At 42.7% G+C, this 15,163-nt stretch overlaps 1 protein-coding gene across 1 annotated transcript in view; it reads left to right on the top strand.

Moving 5' to 3' along the window:
* Window positions 1–15,163, top strand: part of xrcc5 (X-ray repair complementing defective repair in Chinese hamster cells 5) — a 128,061-nt gene that overhangs the window by 59,270 nt on the left and 53,628 nt on the right. Inside the window, exons 8-10 of the mRNA XM_073046346.1 lie at window positions 962–1,100; window positions 10,452–10,564; window positions 15,021–15,083. Coding sequence (XP_072902447.1) covers window positions 962–1,100; window positions 10,452–10,564; window positions 15,021–15,083 — 315 coding nt within the window. The remainder of the gene's footprint in view (window positions 1–961; window positions 1,101–10,451; window positions 10,565–15,020; window positions 15,084–15,163) is intronic.

Genomic DNA, 15,163 nt, shown 5'->3' with positions numbered 1-15,163 from the left:
GTGAAGAAGCTGCATGTTGTGTAGCCTTCATTAGCCGGGAGATTGAGTTCAAGAGGAGCGAGGCTATGTTGCAGTTCTAAAGAACTCTGGTTAGACCATACTTGGAGTTGTGTTCATTTCTAGTCACCTCATTATAGGAATAAGAATGTGGAAGTTTTAGTGAGGCGTGGAGAAGGTGTACCAGGATGCTGCCTGGACTAGAAAACATGTCTTGTGAGGTAATGTTGAGCGAGGTAGGGCTTTTCTCTTTGGATCGAAGGAGGTTAACAGGTGACTTGATACAGATGGATAAGATGACAAGAGGGATAGACAGAGTGGATGGACAACACCTCTTTTTCCAGGGCAGCAATGACCTGTACAAGAGAGCATAGTTTTAAGGTGATTGGAGGAAAGTATGAAGGAGGGGTTGTTAGAGGTACTTTTCTTTTACACAGAGCAGTGGGTGAATGGAAAGCCCTGGCAGGAGTGGTGGTAGAGACCGACGCATTAGGGGCATTTAAGAGACTTAGATACGCATATTGATGAAAGAAAAATGGAGAGCTATGTAGGAGGGAAAGGTTACATTATCTTGGAGTAGATTAGATGTTGGCACAACGTCGTGGGCCAAAAGGTCTGTACCATGCTGTACTATGTAATAGAGGCATCGCCTCTAGGTCCACTCTAGCCAAGCCTTTCAGTATCCTGAGGATTTTAATGAGATCCCCCTCGTTCTTTAAACTCCATCGAGTACAGGCCCAAAGACATAATTTCCATGCTTATATCCTTGTTGTTCCTTTTGATGAAACTCACTAGATCTTGAAGTTATCCCTCTAACAATCATTCTACATCCTATCCGTCTATCAACTGGTGAATTGCATTGGAGAAGATGCAAAGGGTCTGCAGTGCAATCATGCCCTTCTCCCTCATTGTAAAATATATAATTATCACATTTGCAACTTCATAATGAAAACTCTTTGAACAGGTAACTGAGGAAAAGTTGAAGAAGACCTGGATATCTGTTGATGCCAAATCTCTACGCAAAGAGGATGTGAGGAGAGAGACTGTCTACTGCCTCAATGATGACAATGAGACTGAAGTTAACAAGGAAGAAACTATTCAAGGTACCTTGTACAATTCCTTAGTCAATTTTGTTTGATTCCAACCTCTAATCTGCTCATTAATAACCCGACTCTACATCTAAACTATTTTATTCTGGTATAAGGGAACTCTGCAGGGAAGAGGTCGAAGGAGCAGGGTATTGTGACAGACATCATGAGCTAAGACTCAGAAAGACCTTGGTGTAGGCATTGTTACACTTGTCAAAGTAGAAGCATTCTCATCGCAGGTGGTGATTTTAGAATGGGAACCCCTAGGAGAATTTAGGGTAGATTTATAGAACACTATAGCACAGAAACAGGCCTTCGGCATCTAGTCCATGCTGATCTATTAATCTGTCCAGTTCCATTGACTTGAACCAGGACCATAGCACTCCATACACCTCCTTCCAGGTACCTCTCCAAACTTCTCTTAAATGATGAAATCAAATCCATATCCACCACTTCGGCTGACCGGTTGTTCAACACGCTCAACAGCCTCTGAGTGAAGAAGTTTCACTTTTCACCCTTAACTCATGATCTTTAGTTGTAGTCTCATCCAAAGTCAGTGGAAAAAGCCTGCTTGCATTTACCCTATCTATCCCTCTCATTATTTTGTATACCTCTCAAATCTCCCCTCATTCTCCTACACTTCAGGGAATAAAGAACTAGCCTATTCAACTATTCTCCATAACTCAGGGCCTCAAATCCTGATAATGTCCTTGTAAATTTTCCCTGCACTCTTTCAAATCTTCTTGATATCTTTCCTTTAGATAGGTGACCAGAACTGTACACAATATTCCAAAGTAGGCCTCACAAAAGCTTTATACAACTTTTAACATAACACCCCAACTCCTGTTCTCAGTACTTCAGTTTATGAAGTCTAATGTGCTAAAAGCTTTCTTTACGGCCCTATCTACCTGTGACACTGCTGTCAAGGAATTATGGATCCCTCTTCAACACAATCATCTCTCAGAAACTGATTGGAAAGCTGAACCTATTGGGCCTGAACACCTCCCTCTGCAACTAGATCCTAGACTTCCTAACTGGGAGATCGCAGTCAGTCCGGATCGGGAGCAGCATCTCCAACACCATCACACTGAGCACGGGGGCTCCCCAGGGTTGCGTGCTCAGTCCACCGCTGTTCACTCTGCTGACCCACGACTGTGCTGCAACACACAGTTCGAACCATATCATCAAGTTCGCCGATGACACCATCGTGGTGGGTCTCATCAGCAAGAACGACAAGTCAGCTTACAGAGAGGAGGTACAGCGGCTAATGAACTGGTGCAGAGCCAACAACCTGTCTCTTAATGTGAACAAAACAAAAAAGATGGTTGTTGACTTCAAGAGGGCACGGAGCGACCACTCCCCACTGAACATTGACGGCTCCTCAGTAGAGATCGTAAAGAGCACCAAATTTCTTGGTGTTCACCTGATGGAGAATCTCACCTGGTCCCTCAACACCAGCTCCATAGCAAAGAAAGCCCAGCAGCGTCTCTACTTTTTGCGAAGGCTGAGGAAAGTCCATCTCCCACCCCCCATCCTCATCACGTTCTACAGGGGTTGTATTGAGAGCGTCCTGAGCAACTGCATCACTGCCTGGTTCGGAAATTGCACCATCTCGGATGGCAAGACCCTGCAGCGGATAGTGAGGTCAGCTGAGAAGATCATCGGGGTCTCTCTTCCCGCCATCACGGACATTTACACTACACGCTGCATCCGCAAAGGAAACAGCATTATGAAGGACCCCATGCACCCCTCATACAATCTCTTCTCCCTCCTGCCGTCTGGGAAAAGACTCTGAAGCATTCGGGCTCTTACGACCAGACTATATAACAGTTTCTTCCCCCAAGCTATCACCTTGCCCTACTGTCCTGTTTATTATTTATTGTAATGTCTGCACTGTTTTTGTGCACTTTATGCACTCCAGTGTAGGTCTGTAGTATAGCTTTCTCTGTTTTTTTTTATTACGTAGTTCAGTCTAGTTTTTTGTACTGTGTCATGTAAGCCATGGTCCTGAAAAACGTTGTCTCATTTTTACTATGCACTGTACCAGCACTTATGGTCGAAATGACAATAAAAGTTGACTTGACTTGACTCTGTTCACCAGCACTCTTCAGTACCCTTCCATTCATTGTGTAAGTCCTACCCTGGTTTATCCTCCCAAAGTGCAACACCTCACATTTGCCTGCATTAAATTCCATCTGCCATTTTTCAGCCCATTTTTCCAGATGATCCAGATCTCAGTGCAAACTTTGATAGCCTTCCTCACTGCCCATTATGCACAAATCCAGTAAGATGGCAGCGTGTTCGATCCCAGCAGCTTTTATGGGGTCAACCAAAGGTATTATTCTCCTTTTCAAACATTATTTTTATGATCACAAGACCCTGCTGGACATTAAGAACTTAAAATCACTGCTGATCTTCCCCATCAGTGAGTTACTCATTGTGGATAAACTGAAGACTTGGTGCAGATCATACTGCTGCCTGTGTCAGAGAAGCGTCGGAGGAGTCTAGTAACAGCAAGTGATTGCCTCAGTTGCTTTTCTTGTGATCACAGGATCCTGTTGGTTATCGTTAATGTGGAATACTGCAAATCAGATTCACTGATTCAAAACACAAAAATACAACTGCAGATGCTGTGGATCAAAGAATACGTACATGACGCTGGAAGAACTCAGCAGGTCAGGCAGCATCCGTGAGAAAAGAGTAGCCAACGTTTCGGGCCGAGACCCTTCATCAGGAATGGGGGGGGGGGGTGGGAAGAGAGGGCCGAAGCCCAGTAATAGAGATAGGGGAGGGGGTAGGGCCTGGAGGCGCCAGCTGGAAAACCAATCAGAGGAAAGATAAAGGGGGGAGGGGGAGGGGATAAGCATGAAAGAACTGTAGAGATAAAGAAGCAGAAAGTTGAAAGGGGAGAGAGGCAGAGAGGGACCTGGATAGGGGGAGGGAATTACCGGAAATTGGAGAATTCAATGTTCATACCACCAGGCTGGAGGTTACCCAGATGGTAGATGAGGTGTTGCTCCTCCAACCTGAGTTTGGCCTCATCATTGGCAGTAAAGGAGGCCATGTATGGACATATCTAGATGGGAATGAGAGGCAGAGTTGAATTGGGTGCAACTGGGAGGTCCTGCCTATTGTGACGGACGGAGCGTAGGTGCTCGATGGAGCAGTCCCCCAATCTGCGTCGGGTCTCGCCAATGTAGAGGAGGCCACACCGGGAGTACCGGATGCAATAGACAACTCCAGCAGGCTCGCAGGTAAAGTGTTGCCTCACCTGGAAGGACTGTCTGGGGCCCGGAATGTTGGTAAGGTGGGGGTTCTGTGGGGAGGGACGTGTGGACCAGGTAGTTGCGGAGGGAACGATCCCTGCGAAAAGCTGAGAGGGGTAGGGAGAGAAAGATGTGCTTGGTGGTGGGGTCCTGTTGAAGGTGGCGGAAGTTGCGGAGGATAATGTGTTGGATCCGGAGGCTGGTGGGGTGGTAGGTGAGGACAAGGGGATCCTGGTCCCTGTTGTGGTGACGGGAACCCATCCTCCTGATGAAAGGTCTCGGCCCGAAACGTTGGCTACTCTTTTCTCACAGATGCTGCCTGGCCTGCTGAGTTCTTCCAGCGTTGTGTACAGATTCATTGATTTATTGGTGGGTGACGCTGGAACTGCATGGCCTTAGTGTCGCCTGTTACAGCCATCCAGAGAGAGATGTCAGTGTCGGTGTGTTGCATTGGAGGCAGTATGGTACAGTGTCCAAGCTGAAGTTGGTGCTGCTCTCAGTGTTTGCTTGGCAGAAGACAAGCTCTATTATGGTTGACTGCGAATTTCTGCAACATTCATGGTCTCAAGATCTTAGACTGTATTTTTTTTAATGTGACTGTACTTTACTGATACCTTATATGAGCTAAGTATCTTAGATGTGCTAAATGTGCCTTGTGCAAGCAGAGCAAAAGGTACATATAGTGCATACTGTTGCTACCATGTTTTACACCTTGGCCCTTGACTAACACCCCTTCATTTGGCTGTATTCATGAACATTAACAGTGACAAACTCGGAAATTTACTGATCCCATTTACCACATTATCATCCAGATAGTTGATATAGAATGTTGATATAGGATAGGGAGAAGCAATTAGAAAAGTAATAAGTGAAATAAATAGTCAGTAAAGTTTTTTTAAAATGTGCCAAAGTTTAGAATGCTTATAGCTTTCAAAAAATTATTGAACTGATGGAAAATGAGCTAAGTATCTTAGATGTGCTAAATGTGCCTCGTGCAAGCAGAGCAAAAGGTACATACAGTGCATACTGTTGCTACCATGTTTTGCACCTTGGCGCTGGACTAACACCCCTTCATTTGGCTGTACTCATGAACATTAACAAAACAATAATATCTCATTTGCCATTTTGAATCACGGAGGTTTGGTTGCAGAATGAGATTTAAATATTCCAGCATATAGGAAAAACTACATGATAAAATATGTAACAAGTACGTGGATAGAAACAGGTTTAGAAGGGTATTGGGCCAAACTCAAGCAAATGGGGCTAGGTTAGATGGCCATCTTGGTCAGCATAAACCAGTTGGGCTATATGACTCTATGACATAGTGGAGTAGGGGGAGAGGTTCTAGGACCAGGGGACACAGCTTTGAAGTGGAGGAACATCACTTTATAACAGAGATGAGGAGTAATCTTTTTAGCCAGAGGGTGCTGAATCTGTGGAATTCATTGCCAAAGAAACTGTGGAGGCCAAGTCCTTGGGTATTTTAAAGCAAAAGTTGATAGGTTCTTGATTAATAAGGGTGTAAAACATGGGGAGTTGGCAAGAGAATAGAGTTAAGGGAAAATTAATCAGTCAGGGCACAGCAGACTCGATGGGCCGAATGCCCTAATTCTGCAGTGACTTAATTGACATTACTTTCTCTGATGGCAGACTGGTAATGATTGCAAAGTCTAATTTGCAAAAATATATGTTTATTATGGCACAAAAATTTCCAAAGGAAATTTTACTCAAAAAGGCTGACGAGCAAAGGATTTATGCAAATAACAAAGGTCTGAAGAGACAGAACATTTTAGAGGACCAAGTCCAGGTAGAATGTATAATGGCATCAGAATTAAATGATTACTTTGTATCTGTCTTCATGAAGGATGATCTACAAAATCTGCTAGATATATTAGAGAATCTGTAGTTTTGCAAGAATGAGGTACTGGCAGTTTCAAAGGGTGGTATACAAGGCACATGGCATGCTGCCTTTAATAATTAAGGGTTTGAATTCAAGAGTTAGGGAATTATTTTGCAGCTTTATAAAACTCTAGTTAGGCCACATCTGGAGTATTGCATTCAATCCTGGTCACCCAATTACAAGAAGGATGTGGAGGTTTTGGAGAAGGTTCAGAAGAGGTTTAGCAGGATGCTGCTGAATTAGAGCTAATGTGCTATAAGGAAAGTGTGGGCAAACTTGGGTTGTTTTCTCCAGAGCAGCAGAGTCTAAGGGGGTACCGGCAGAAATTTATAACATTCCCCAAGTTTGAAATGTCAAATGCTAGAAGGCTATGGACACCTGTATTTAAGCTGAGCGGGTTATGTTCAAAGGAGATGTTCAAAGCAAGTTTTCCTTTTAGAATTGTGGGTCGTTTGAATGCCCTACCACAGGTGGTAATAGAGGTGAATACGAAAGAGACATTTGAGAGGCTCTTAGAAAGATACATGAATGTATAGAGACTGGAGGGATAAGGACATCATATTAGCATAAGTGATTACTTTGGTCAGGTGTTTAATTACTAATTTAATTGTGGACTCAAGCGACCGTTCTTGTGTTGTACTGCACTGTGTTCTAACTGAAGAAGCTAAGTACTGGTCAAAAAGTACTAGAGAAATTGGTGAACAGAAAAGGACCTGAAAGATTTGTATTCTGAATATTATTAGGTGAATTTAGAATTGGTAGATGTTCTGTGATTGTCTTCTGAAGTAGTACCAATTCTGAAGTTAATTGGAGACCACCAAAGAGACTACACAACAGAGAAGGGGGAAAAAAACAGAATTACCAACCTATAAATCTGATGCTGGAATCTGTAACAATCAGTATAATAACAGAGCGCCTTGAAAAGTATAATTGCATTGAGAAGAGCCAAAATGAATTTCTAAACGGATTAATAAGAATCTAAAAACATTTTATAAGTATATTAGCAGCAAAAGAGGAGTAGCTAAAGAAGGAAGTATGATATGTTGCCCTTCGTTCGTCAGTGGACTGAGTTCAAGAGCCAGAACATAATGTTGCAGCTCTATAAAACCCTGGTTAGTCCACACTTGGAATATCATCACACACAAAATGCTGGTAGAACACAGCAGGCCAGGCAGCAGTTAATTTGCTGCCTGGCCTGCTGTGTTCTACCAGCATTTTGTGTGTGTTGTTGTTTGAATTTCCAGCATCTGCAGATTTCCTCGTGTTTGCTCTTGGAACATCATGTTTGGTTCTGGTCTTCTCATTATCAAAAGGATGTAGAAGCTTTCAAGAGTGTGCAGCACAGTTTAATGAGGATGCTGCCTGGTTTGGAGAGGAAGTTTTATGACGATAAATTTGGCAAGCTAGGATTTTTCTCTTTGGATTGAAGGAGGATGAGACATGACTTGATAGAGGTGTACAAGATAAAGAGGTATAGATCAAGTAGATATCTGGGTGGAAATGATAATGCCATGGTGCATAATTTATAGGTGATTGGAGGCAAGTACAGGGTAAGGTCAGTGGTTAAGTGTTTTACACACAGGTGAATGTGTGGAACACCTGCCCAGGGGCAGTGGTAGAGGCTGATACTTTACAAGAATTTTAGAAACTCTTAGATACATGGATGATAGAAAAATGAAGGGCTGTGAAGGAAGGAAGAGTTAAATTGATCTTAGAGTAGATTCTAAGGTTGGCACAACATCATGGGCTGAAGAGCCTGTATTGTGCTGCAGTGTTCTGCGTCCTATGTGTCATGGTACATGAGATAATAATGAACCAATGCCAATTCCAGATTTCCCATCTCTCACCTTAAATCTATGTTCAAACAAGAGAAAACCTGCAGACACTTGAATTCCAAGTAATACACACAAAATGCTGGAGGAATTCGGCAGGCCAGGGATCATCTATGGAAAAGAGTACAGTCAATGTTTCGGACCAAAACCCTTCAGCAGGACCCAAAACATCGACTGCACTCTTTCCCATAGATGCTGTGTGGCCTTCTGAGTTCCTCCAGCATTTTGTGTGTGTTGCTTAAATTTATGTTCTCTAGTTTTCGATTCCTTTTCCCTTTATAGAAAATAGTGCATTCACCATTTTGATGCTTCAAATAATTTTATACACCTCTACATGTTAACCTGTCTCTTTCCTACATTCTACCGAATAGAGAACACAAGACATAGGAGCAGAGCTAGGTCATTCAGTCTATCGAGTCTGATCTGCAATAAAGTCCTAGCCTGTTCAACCCCTTTCTATAACTCAGACACTCAAGTCCTGGTAACATTCCTGTATATCTTCTTTGCATTCTTTCTATCTTAATAATGCCTTTTCTATAGCAGGGTAACCAAAACTATACACAATAATCCAAGTGCGGCCTCACTAACATCTTGTACAACTGCAACGTAACGCCCCAAGTCCTATACACAGTGCCCTGCCAGCAGCCTCAGATCTTGTGGAAGGCTAGTGTAGAAATTTTGAGGACTCTAGCAGAGGTATTTAAAATGCTCTTAGCTACAGGTGAGGTGTGAGATGTTTGGTGGATAGCTAACATTGTTCTGTTGTTTAAGAAAGGCTCTCAGAATAACCTTGCTGGTGAGCCTGACATTAGTAGTGAATAAGTTATGGAAGGTGTTCTAACGGACCGGATATGCAAGGTTTTGGACGGACAGGGACTGAAAGGGAGAGTCAACGTGGCTTTGTGCATGATAGGATGTGTCTAACCAGTGTTATAGAGTTTTTCAATAAGATTGCCGGGAAAATTGTTGAAGGAAAAGGTAATAGATATTGTTTACCTGGCCTTTCTCAAGATCCCGCCTGGGAAGTTGGTCAAGAAGGTTCAGTCACATGGCATTCAGGATGGGGTAGTAAACTGGATTAGAAATTGGTTTTGCTGGAAAAACCAGAGAGTGTTAGTAGATGGTTGCCTCTCCGACTGGAGGCCTGTGACTGGTGGAGTGCCACAGGGATTGGTACTAGGTCCGTTGTTTGTCATCTATTTCAGTGATCTGAATAGTAATGTGGTACGCTGGATCAGCAGATTTGCAGATAACACCAAGATTGGGGGTGTGGCAGACAGTGAGGAAGGCTATCAAAGCTTGTAGAGGAATCTGGACCAGATGGAAAAATGTACTGAAAAGTGGCAGATGGAATTTAATGCAGACAAGTGTGAAGAGTTGCACTTTAGGATGAACGCTATGGTAGGACTTATAATGTGAATGGTAGGATACTGAGGAGTGCGGTCGAACAGAGGGACCTGGGAACACAGATCCGTAATTCCTTTAAAGTGATGTTATTGGTAGGTAGGGTTGTAAAGAGAGTTTTTGACATATTGATCTTCATAAATCAAAGTATTGAGTACAAGGGCTGGGATGTTATGTTGAAGTAGTATAAGATGTTAGTGAGGTCGAATTTCAAGTTTTATGTGCAGTTCTTGTCATCTACCTACAAGAAATATAGGAATAAGATTAAAAGAATACAGAGAAATTTTGTAAGGATTTTGCTGGGACTTGACCTGGGGGGAAAAGTTGAATAGGTTAGGACTTTATTCTCTAGACTGTAGGAGAATGAGAGGAGGTTTGATAGAGGTAAACAAAATTATGATGGCTATAGATAGGGTCAATGCAAGCAGGCTCTAACCACACAGGTTGGGTGCAACTAGAGCAAGGGGTCCTGTGTTCAGGGTGAAAGATGAAATGTTTAAGGGGAACATGGGGGTGTTTCTTAACTCAGAGGGTGGAGCGAGCTGCCAGTGGAAGTAGAGGATGAGGGTTTGATTGCAACATTTAAGCAAAATTTGGGTAAGTATGTGGATAGATGGTTTATGGAGTGCTATCGTCCAGATGCAGTTCGATGGGATGATAGAGAATATTAGCTTGGCATGGACTGGCTGGCCAAGTGGCCTGTTTCTGTGCTGTATGACTCTGCTGTTGAAGGGAGCAGGCAGGGCTTGAGGGGTTTAGAGCACATGTGCAGAATATTAGTTAACATCATGGTAGACACAGTCATCGCAGGCCAGAGGGCCTATTCTGTTCTATGCTCTTCTGTGTTCTCAGTTCTAAAGTTCATGTAAGTACGTCGATTGCACTGCTGGTGTCAATACATTTTGCTCCCCCTGGGAAAAATTCAGTCAAGATGGTCAGCTGAGAGTTTTGTTTTATTTTGCAGGGTTCCGTTATGGTAGTGACATTATTCCATTCTCTCAAGTGGATCAGGAGTGCATGAAGTACAAAACAGATGGGAAGTGTTTTAGCGTCCTTGGATTTACCAAGTCAGTGCAAGTAGGTGTTGTTCTGAATGTTTGTGTAACCTGGTCTTTGCAATCCCAGTGACCCACTGGTTATGCTCCACTGTAATTCTGCTCAAGCTCATTATTGTGGGCACAGAAAATCACCCTGTATTCAGCATAACCAATCTGGTACTTGCCTCTTAAGGCACTGTTCTCTTCATATCCTCTACATTCAGAGCCATGAGTTGGCAAGTGCTTGGTCTTGCAATGCCTCTGCAACAGCAAATTGGAACTGGTTTATTATTGTAACATGTACTGAGATACAGTAAAAAGCTTGTCTTGCATATCATCTGTACAGATCAGATGATTACATAGATCATTGAGGTAGAACAAGCTAAAATAATAACAGAATGCAGAAGGAAGTGCAAAAGCCATAGTGAAAGTGCAGTGCAGTCGACTGTAAGGTGCAAATCATATTGATGTAGATGGTGAGATTAAAAGTCTACCGTCTTGTACCAGAGGACTGCGAGAGTGTCCTGTCTGACTGCTTCATTATGCGATACAGAAGCTGCAAAGTATTGGACTACAAGACCCTACAGACAAAGGTAAAAACCACTGAAAGGATCATCAGGGTCTCCCTCCTCCCTTTTGAACTTGATTAGTGAGACTTGGCCAGACAGGATTCTCTCAATGGTGTTGCTTAAGGAATTTGTTGGCAAGGGAGCAACGAACCTGCCCATCTCAATCTCCTCAGAAAGTGTAGACCAGGGGTAGGCAGAACCAGCCCGCGAGCAGATATTGGGATACTATGCTTATGCAGCTCGCGAGTGATTTTTTTCCTTATTCTGGGTGTTTCACATGACCACACTGATGGACATACATGGTGTCTTGTTACACTAGCCCCAGGTTCCGTTTTGTTCCAAACCAAACACTGGTATATACGAATGACGGAAAGGCAGACTACCTTATTAATATGTATTAGATACTGTCCGTGCACGCGCAGGTTTTTAGATGAGATCAGTCAAATTTGTAAACAGAAACAGCGTCACTGTGTTTTAACACAAAATCCACGCTAAATATCCAGATATTTACATGTGCTGCGATACTTGTTGAATAACTCGCTTTTCGAAATAAAATCGAAGAAAAAATTTCCAGTGGCAATTTTTGCAGGAAGGTAGACTCTGAGTGCCGAAGTTTCCAAGACACTTGGATACTAATGGACTTTAAGCACAAAGTATACTGCAGATGCTGTGGTCAAATCAACACATACAAACAAACTGGATGAACTCAACAGGTCGGGCAGCATCCGTGGAAACGAGCAGTCAAAGTCTCGGCCCGAAACGTTGACTGCTCATTTCCACGGATGCTGTTATGGACTTTGTTGTGAAGTCAGTGAATCTGACTCTGTCTTGTGGATTGAATCATCACCAGTTTCAGCAGTTTTTGTTAGATGCGGAGGCAGAATATGAGGACCTGGCTTAATTCTGCAATGTATGCTGGCTTAGCCAAGGGTCAATGCTGGAAAGAGTATTTGCATTGCATGAAGAGGTGGCAATATTCCTTGAAAGCAAAAATGAGGATGCTTCACATTTTCGTGATCCTGATTGGCTTGCAACCTTGGCATTTCTTGTGGACATTACATCTCATTTAAATAATTTGAATTTACAACTTCAAGGAAAAAAAATTAGCTGATACATGAGATGTATGGTCATATTGTGGCCTTTGAAAGAAAGCTACAATTGTAGGTGTACCAGCTTCAAAAAGGAAATTGTGCACATTTTCCCATTTTTCTAAAAAGTAAAGCACAAGATCCAGGCATTTTTGTGAATATGGTCTAAGAATTCAGAAAAGAGTTTTCATTTTGTTTTGCTGATTTTCGCTTGCATGCAAATGAGTTCAGGCTGTTTGCTAGTCCATTTGATGTGGAAGTGGACACTGCATCAGAAATTTTTCAAATGGAATTGATTGAGATGCAGTGTGACGACATACTGAGATGGAAATTTCATTCTGAAGATGTGTCAGTGCTTGACTTCTATAGAAAATATATTCATCCAAGTGGGAAGTATCCTAACTTAGTGGACCATGCAAAAAAGACGGCATCATTGTTCAGCAGCACTTATCTGTGTGAGCAATTATTTTCAAAAATGAAGCACACGAAGAACCATTTGAGAACAAGCTTGACTGATGCTCATCTGGATAATGTCTTGCTCTTGGCATCAACAAGTCTGACACACAATATTGAGAAGCTTTCAAGCAACAAACAGCATCAATTTATCGACTGTTTGCATTAAAATTTTCTTTTTATTATACTTTATTTACCACCATTCAATGCATCATGTTCATACATTTTATGTTTAAAGATTCTTTGTGTCCTTTTAATAGATTCAAAAGATGCCTTGATTGAAATAAATTGCAACTAAACTGAATTATTTGATTACTAATTGGCATCCTTGGCTAAGCACAGATGATTTTCTAGCATGCGTTATTCATTAATTTGAGGCAAAACGTAACTAGATGTATTTAAATGGATAATTCCCATATTTCAAGTTTTTTATGGCATTTATCTGGCCTACCGTCTGCTCATTAATACACAATCCGGCCCACAGAGGCAAAAAGGTTGCCGACCCCTGGAGTAGACGCTGCAGTGCCGCCTTGACTGATGAGGGGGTGTTGTAGCCCCAGGTTAGATCATCCAGCCCCACAGCTTTGCATGGGTTTACTCTGCCTAGGATCCTCCGCCTTGGCTGTGGCCTGACAGAGTGCCTGTTCATCGAAGAGAGGGAGCTTTCCTCGATGTCACATCAATTTTGTGTCAAATTGCGCATAGAGAAATGCAAGCAGGCCTTTACCACTGAAATTGGGTGAGACTACAACTAGAGGTCATGGTTTAAAAGTGAAAGGTGAAATGTTTAAGGGAACCTAAGGGGAAACTTCTTCACTCAGAGGGTGGTAAGAGTGTGAAAAAGCTGCCAGAGGAACTGGTGTTTGTCGGTTCAGTTACAACATTAATGAGAATTTTGGATGAGTACACGGATGGGAAGGGTGAGGAGACCGGTGGTCCAGGTAGATGTCAATGGCACTAGGCAGAGTTATGGTTCGGCTTGGACTGGAAGGGTCAAAGGGCCTGTTCTGGTGCTATGTTGCTAATAGACTATGAACTTATGACTCTAAAGGCTGATTTATACTTCTGCGTATGGGCTACACTGTAGGCCTGATTTATACTTCTGCGTGGGCTCTACGCCATAGCGAGAACACGTTGGTGTGCGCCAAAACGCTAGTTGGCGGTGGGGTTTCTGTGCCACTGTGTTGAGTTTCTTCATGCAAGACATGGACGAGGAAATTCATTTCAAACATTTTTGCATGTTGGCAGGTAGATTTGACGATTTGGTGTACGGACATGGCGGAGAAGCAGTAACCGGAAATGTGTAGGAGGAAATGCGATGCTACCAAGTGGACCAATCACAGTTGTTGTGGTCTGCGTCACCACGACGCATGAGTTACTTTTTTGGGGAGGTTCATGTCACCCTGCGGCGTAGGGTACACAGTACCTATGGTGTAGGTGTGACACAGAAGTATAAATCAGCCTTAAGTATGATCTAGCCAGAGTTTTGTAGAGTTGTAAATTACTTTTTGTCTCTTGAACTCAGTCCCCTGACTAATCAAGAACAACACACCATACACCTTCTTAAACATCCTATTAACCTGTGCAGCAACTTGAGGGTTCTATGGACATGGATCCCAAGATCTCTGTTTCTCCACCCTGCTAAATATCCTGCCATTAACACTGTATTCTGCCTCCAAGTTCAGCTTTCCAAAGTGAATCACTTCACACTTATCCAATTGAGCTCCATCTGTCACTTCTCATTCCAGCTCTATATTTATCAACGTTCTGTTTTAACCTACAACAACCTTCTATACTATTCACAATGCCACCAACCATCTTGTCGTCTGCAGATTTACTAACCCACCCTAATACTTCCTCATTAAAATATATAAAAATCATAAAGAGCAAGAGTCCCAGAGTGGAACACCACTACTCACTGACCAGAGACGACCCCGTTACACCTTGAGACTTCACTATGGTGTAATCCCTGATGCCATCCAGGCCTCTAGGTAGAGTATGCTCCATCTACTATCACCCTATACCTTCTATAGACAAGATGTTTATGAATCCACACAGCCAATTTACCGAGATCTCATGCCTCCTGGTTTTATGATTGAGCCAACCCTGAGGAACCTTGTCAAATGCCTTGGGATTGAAGTGATACTAGAGTAGGTTAAAAGATTGGCACAACATAGTGGGCCAAATGGCCTGTACTATGCTGTAGTGTTAATGTTCTAGAAGGCAACTTATTTTATCTAAAGTAAGATAATTTGATGAATAATTAGGAAGGCTTTATTGCACCCCGGCAGAAAATTATTTGATTTTAATTGCCTGTGATGTTGTTTTGTAACAGTTACGCCTTAACTAGGTAAATATCACTGTTCTGGGTTTCCTTGAATTACAGATCTTGCAGAATTATTATGCTGGACGACAGGTGCTGAAGGTCTTTGCTGCAAAAGATGATGAGGTGAGGAACACGTAAGTCATTGCAATTAGCAGTTCAGCTTCAATCTGTTTTCTTGGGCATGGTCCTATGATATTTCTCCT

This window comes from Hemitrygon akajei, chromosome 5 (genome assembly GCF_048418815.1).
Source record: "Hemitrygon akajei chromosome 5, sHemAka1.3, whole genome shotgun sequence".
Taxonomy (NCBI): domain Eukaryota; kingdom Metazoa; phylum Chordata; class Chondrichthyes; order Myliobatiformes; family Dasyatidae; genus Hemitrygon; species Hemitrygon akajei.
Note: the sequence above shows the minus strand (reverse complement) of the source record. Positions and strands in the feature narration are given on the sequence as shown.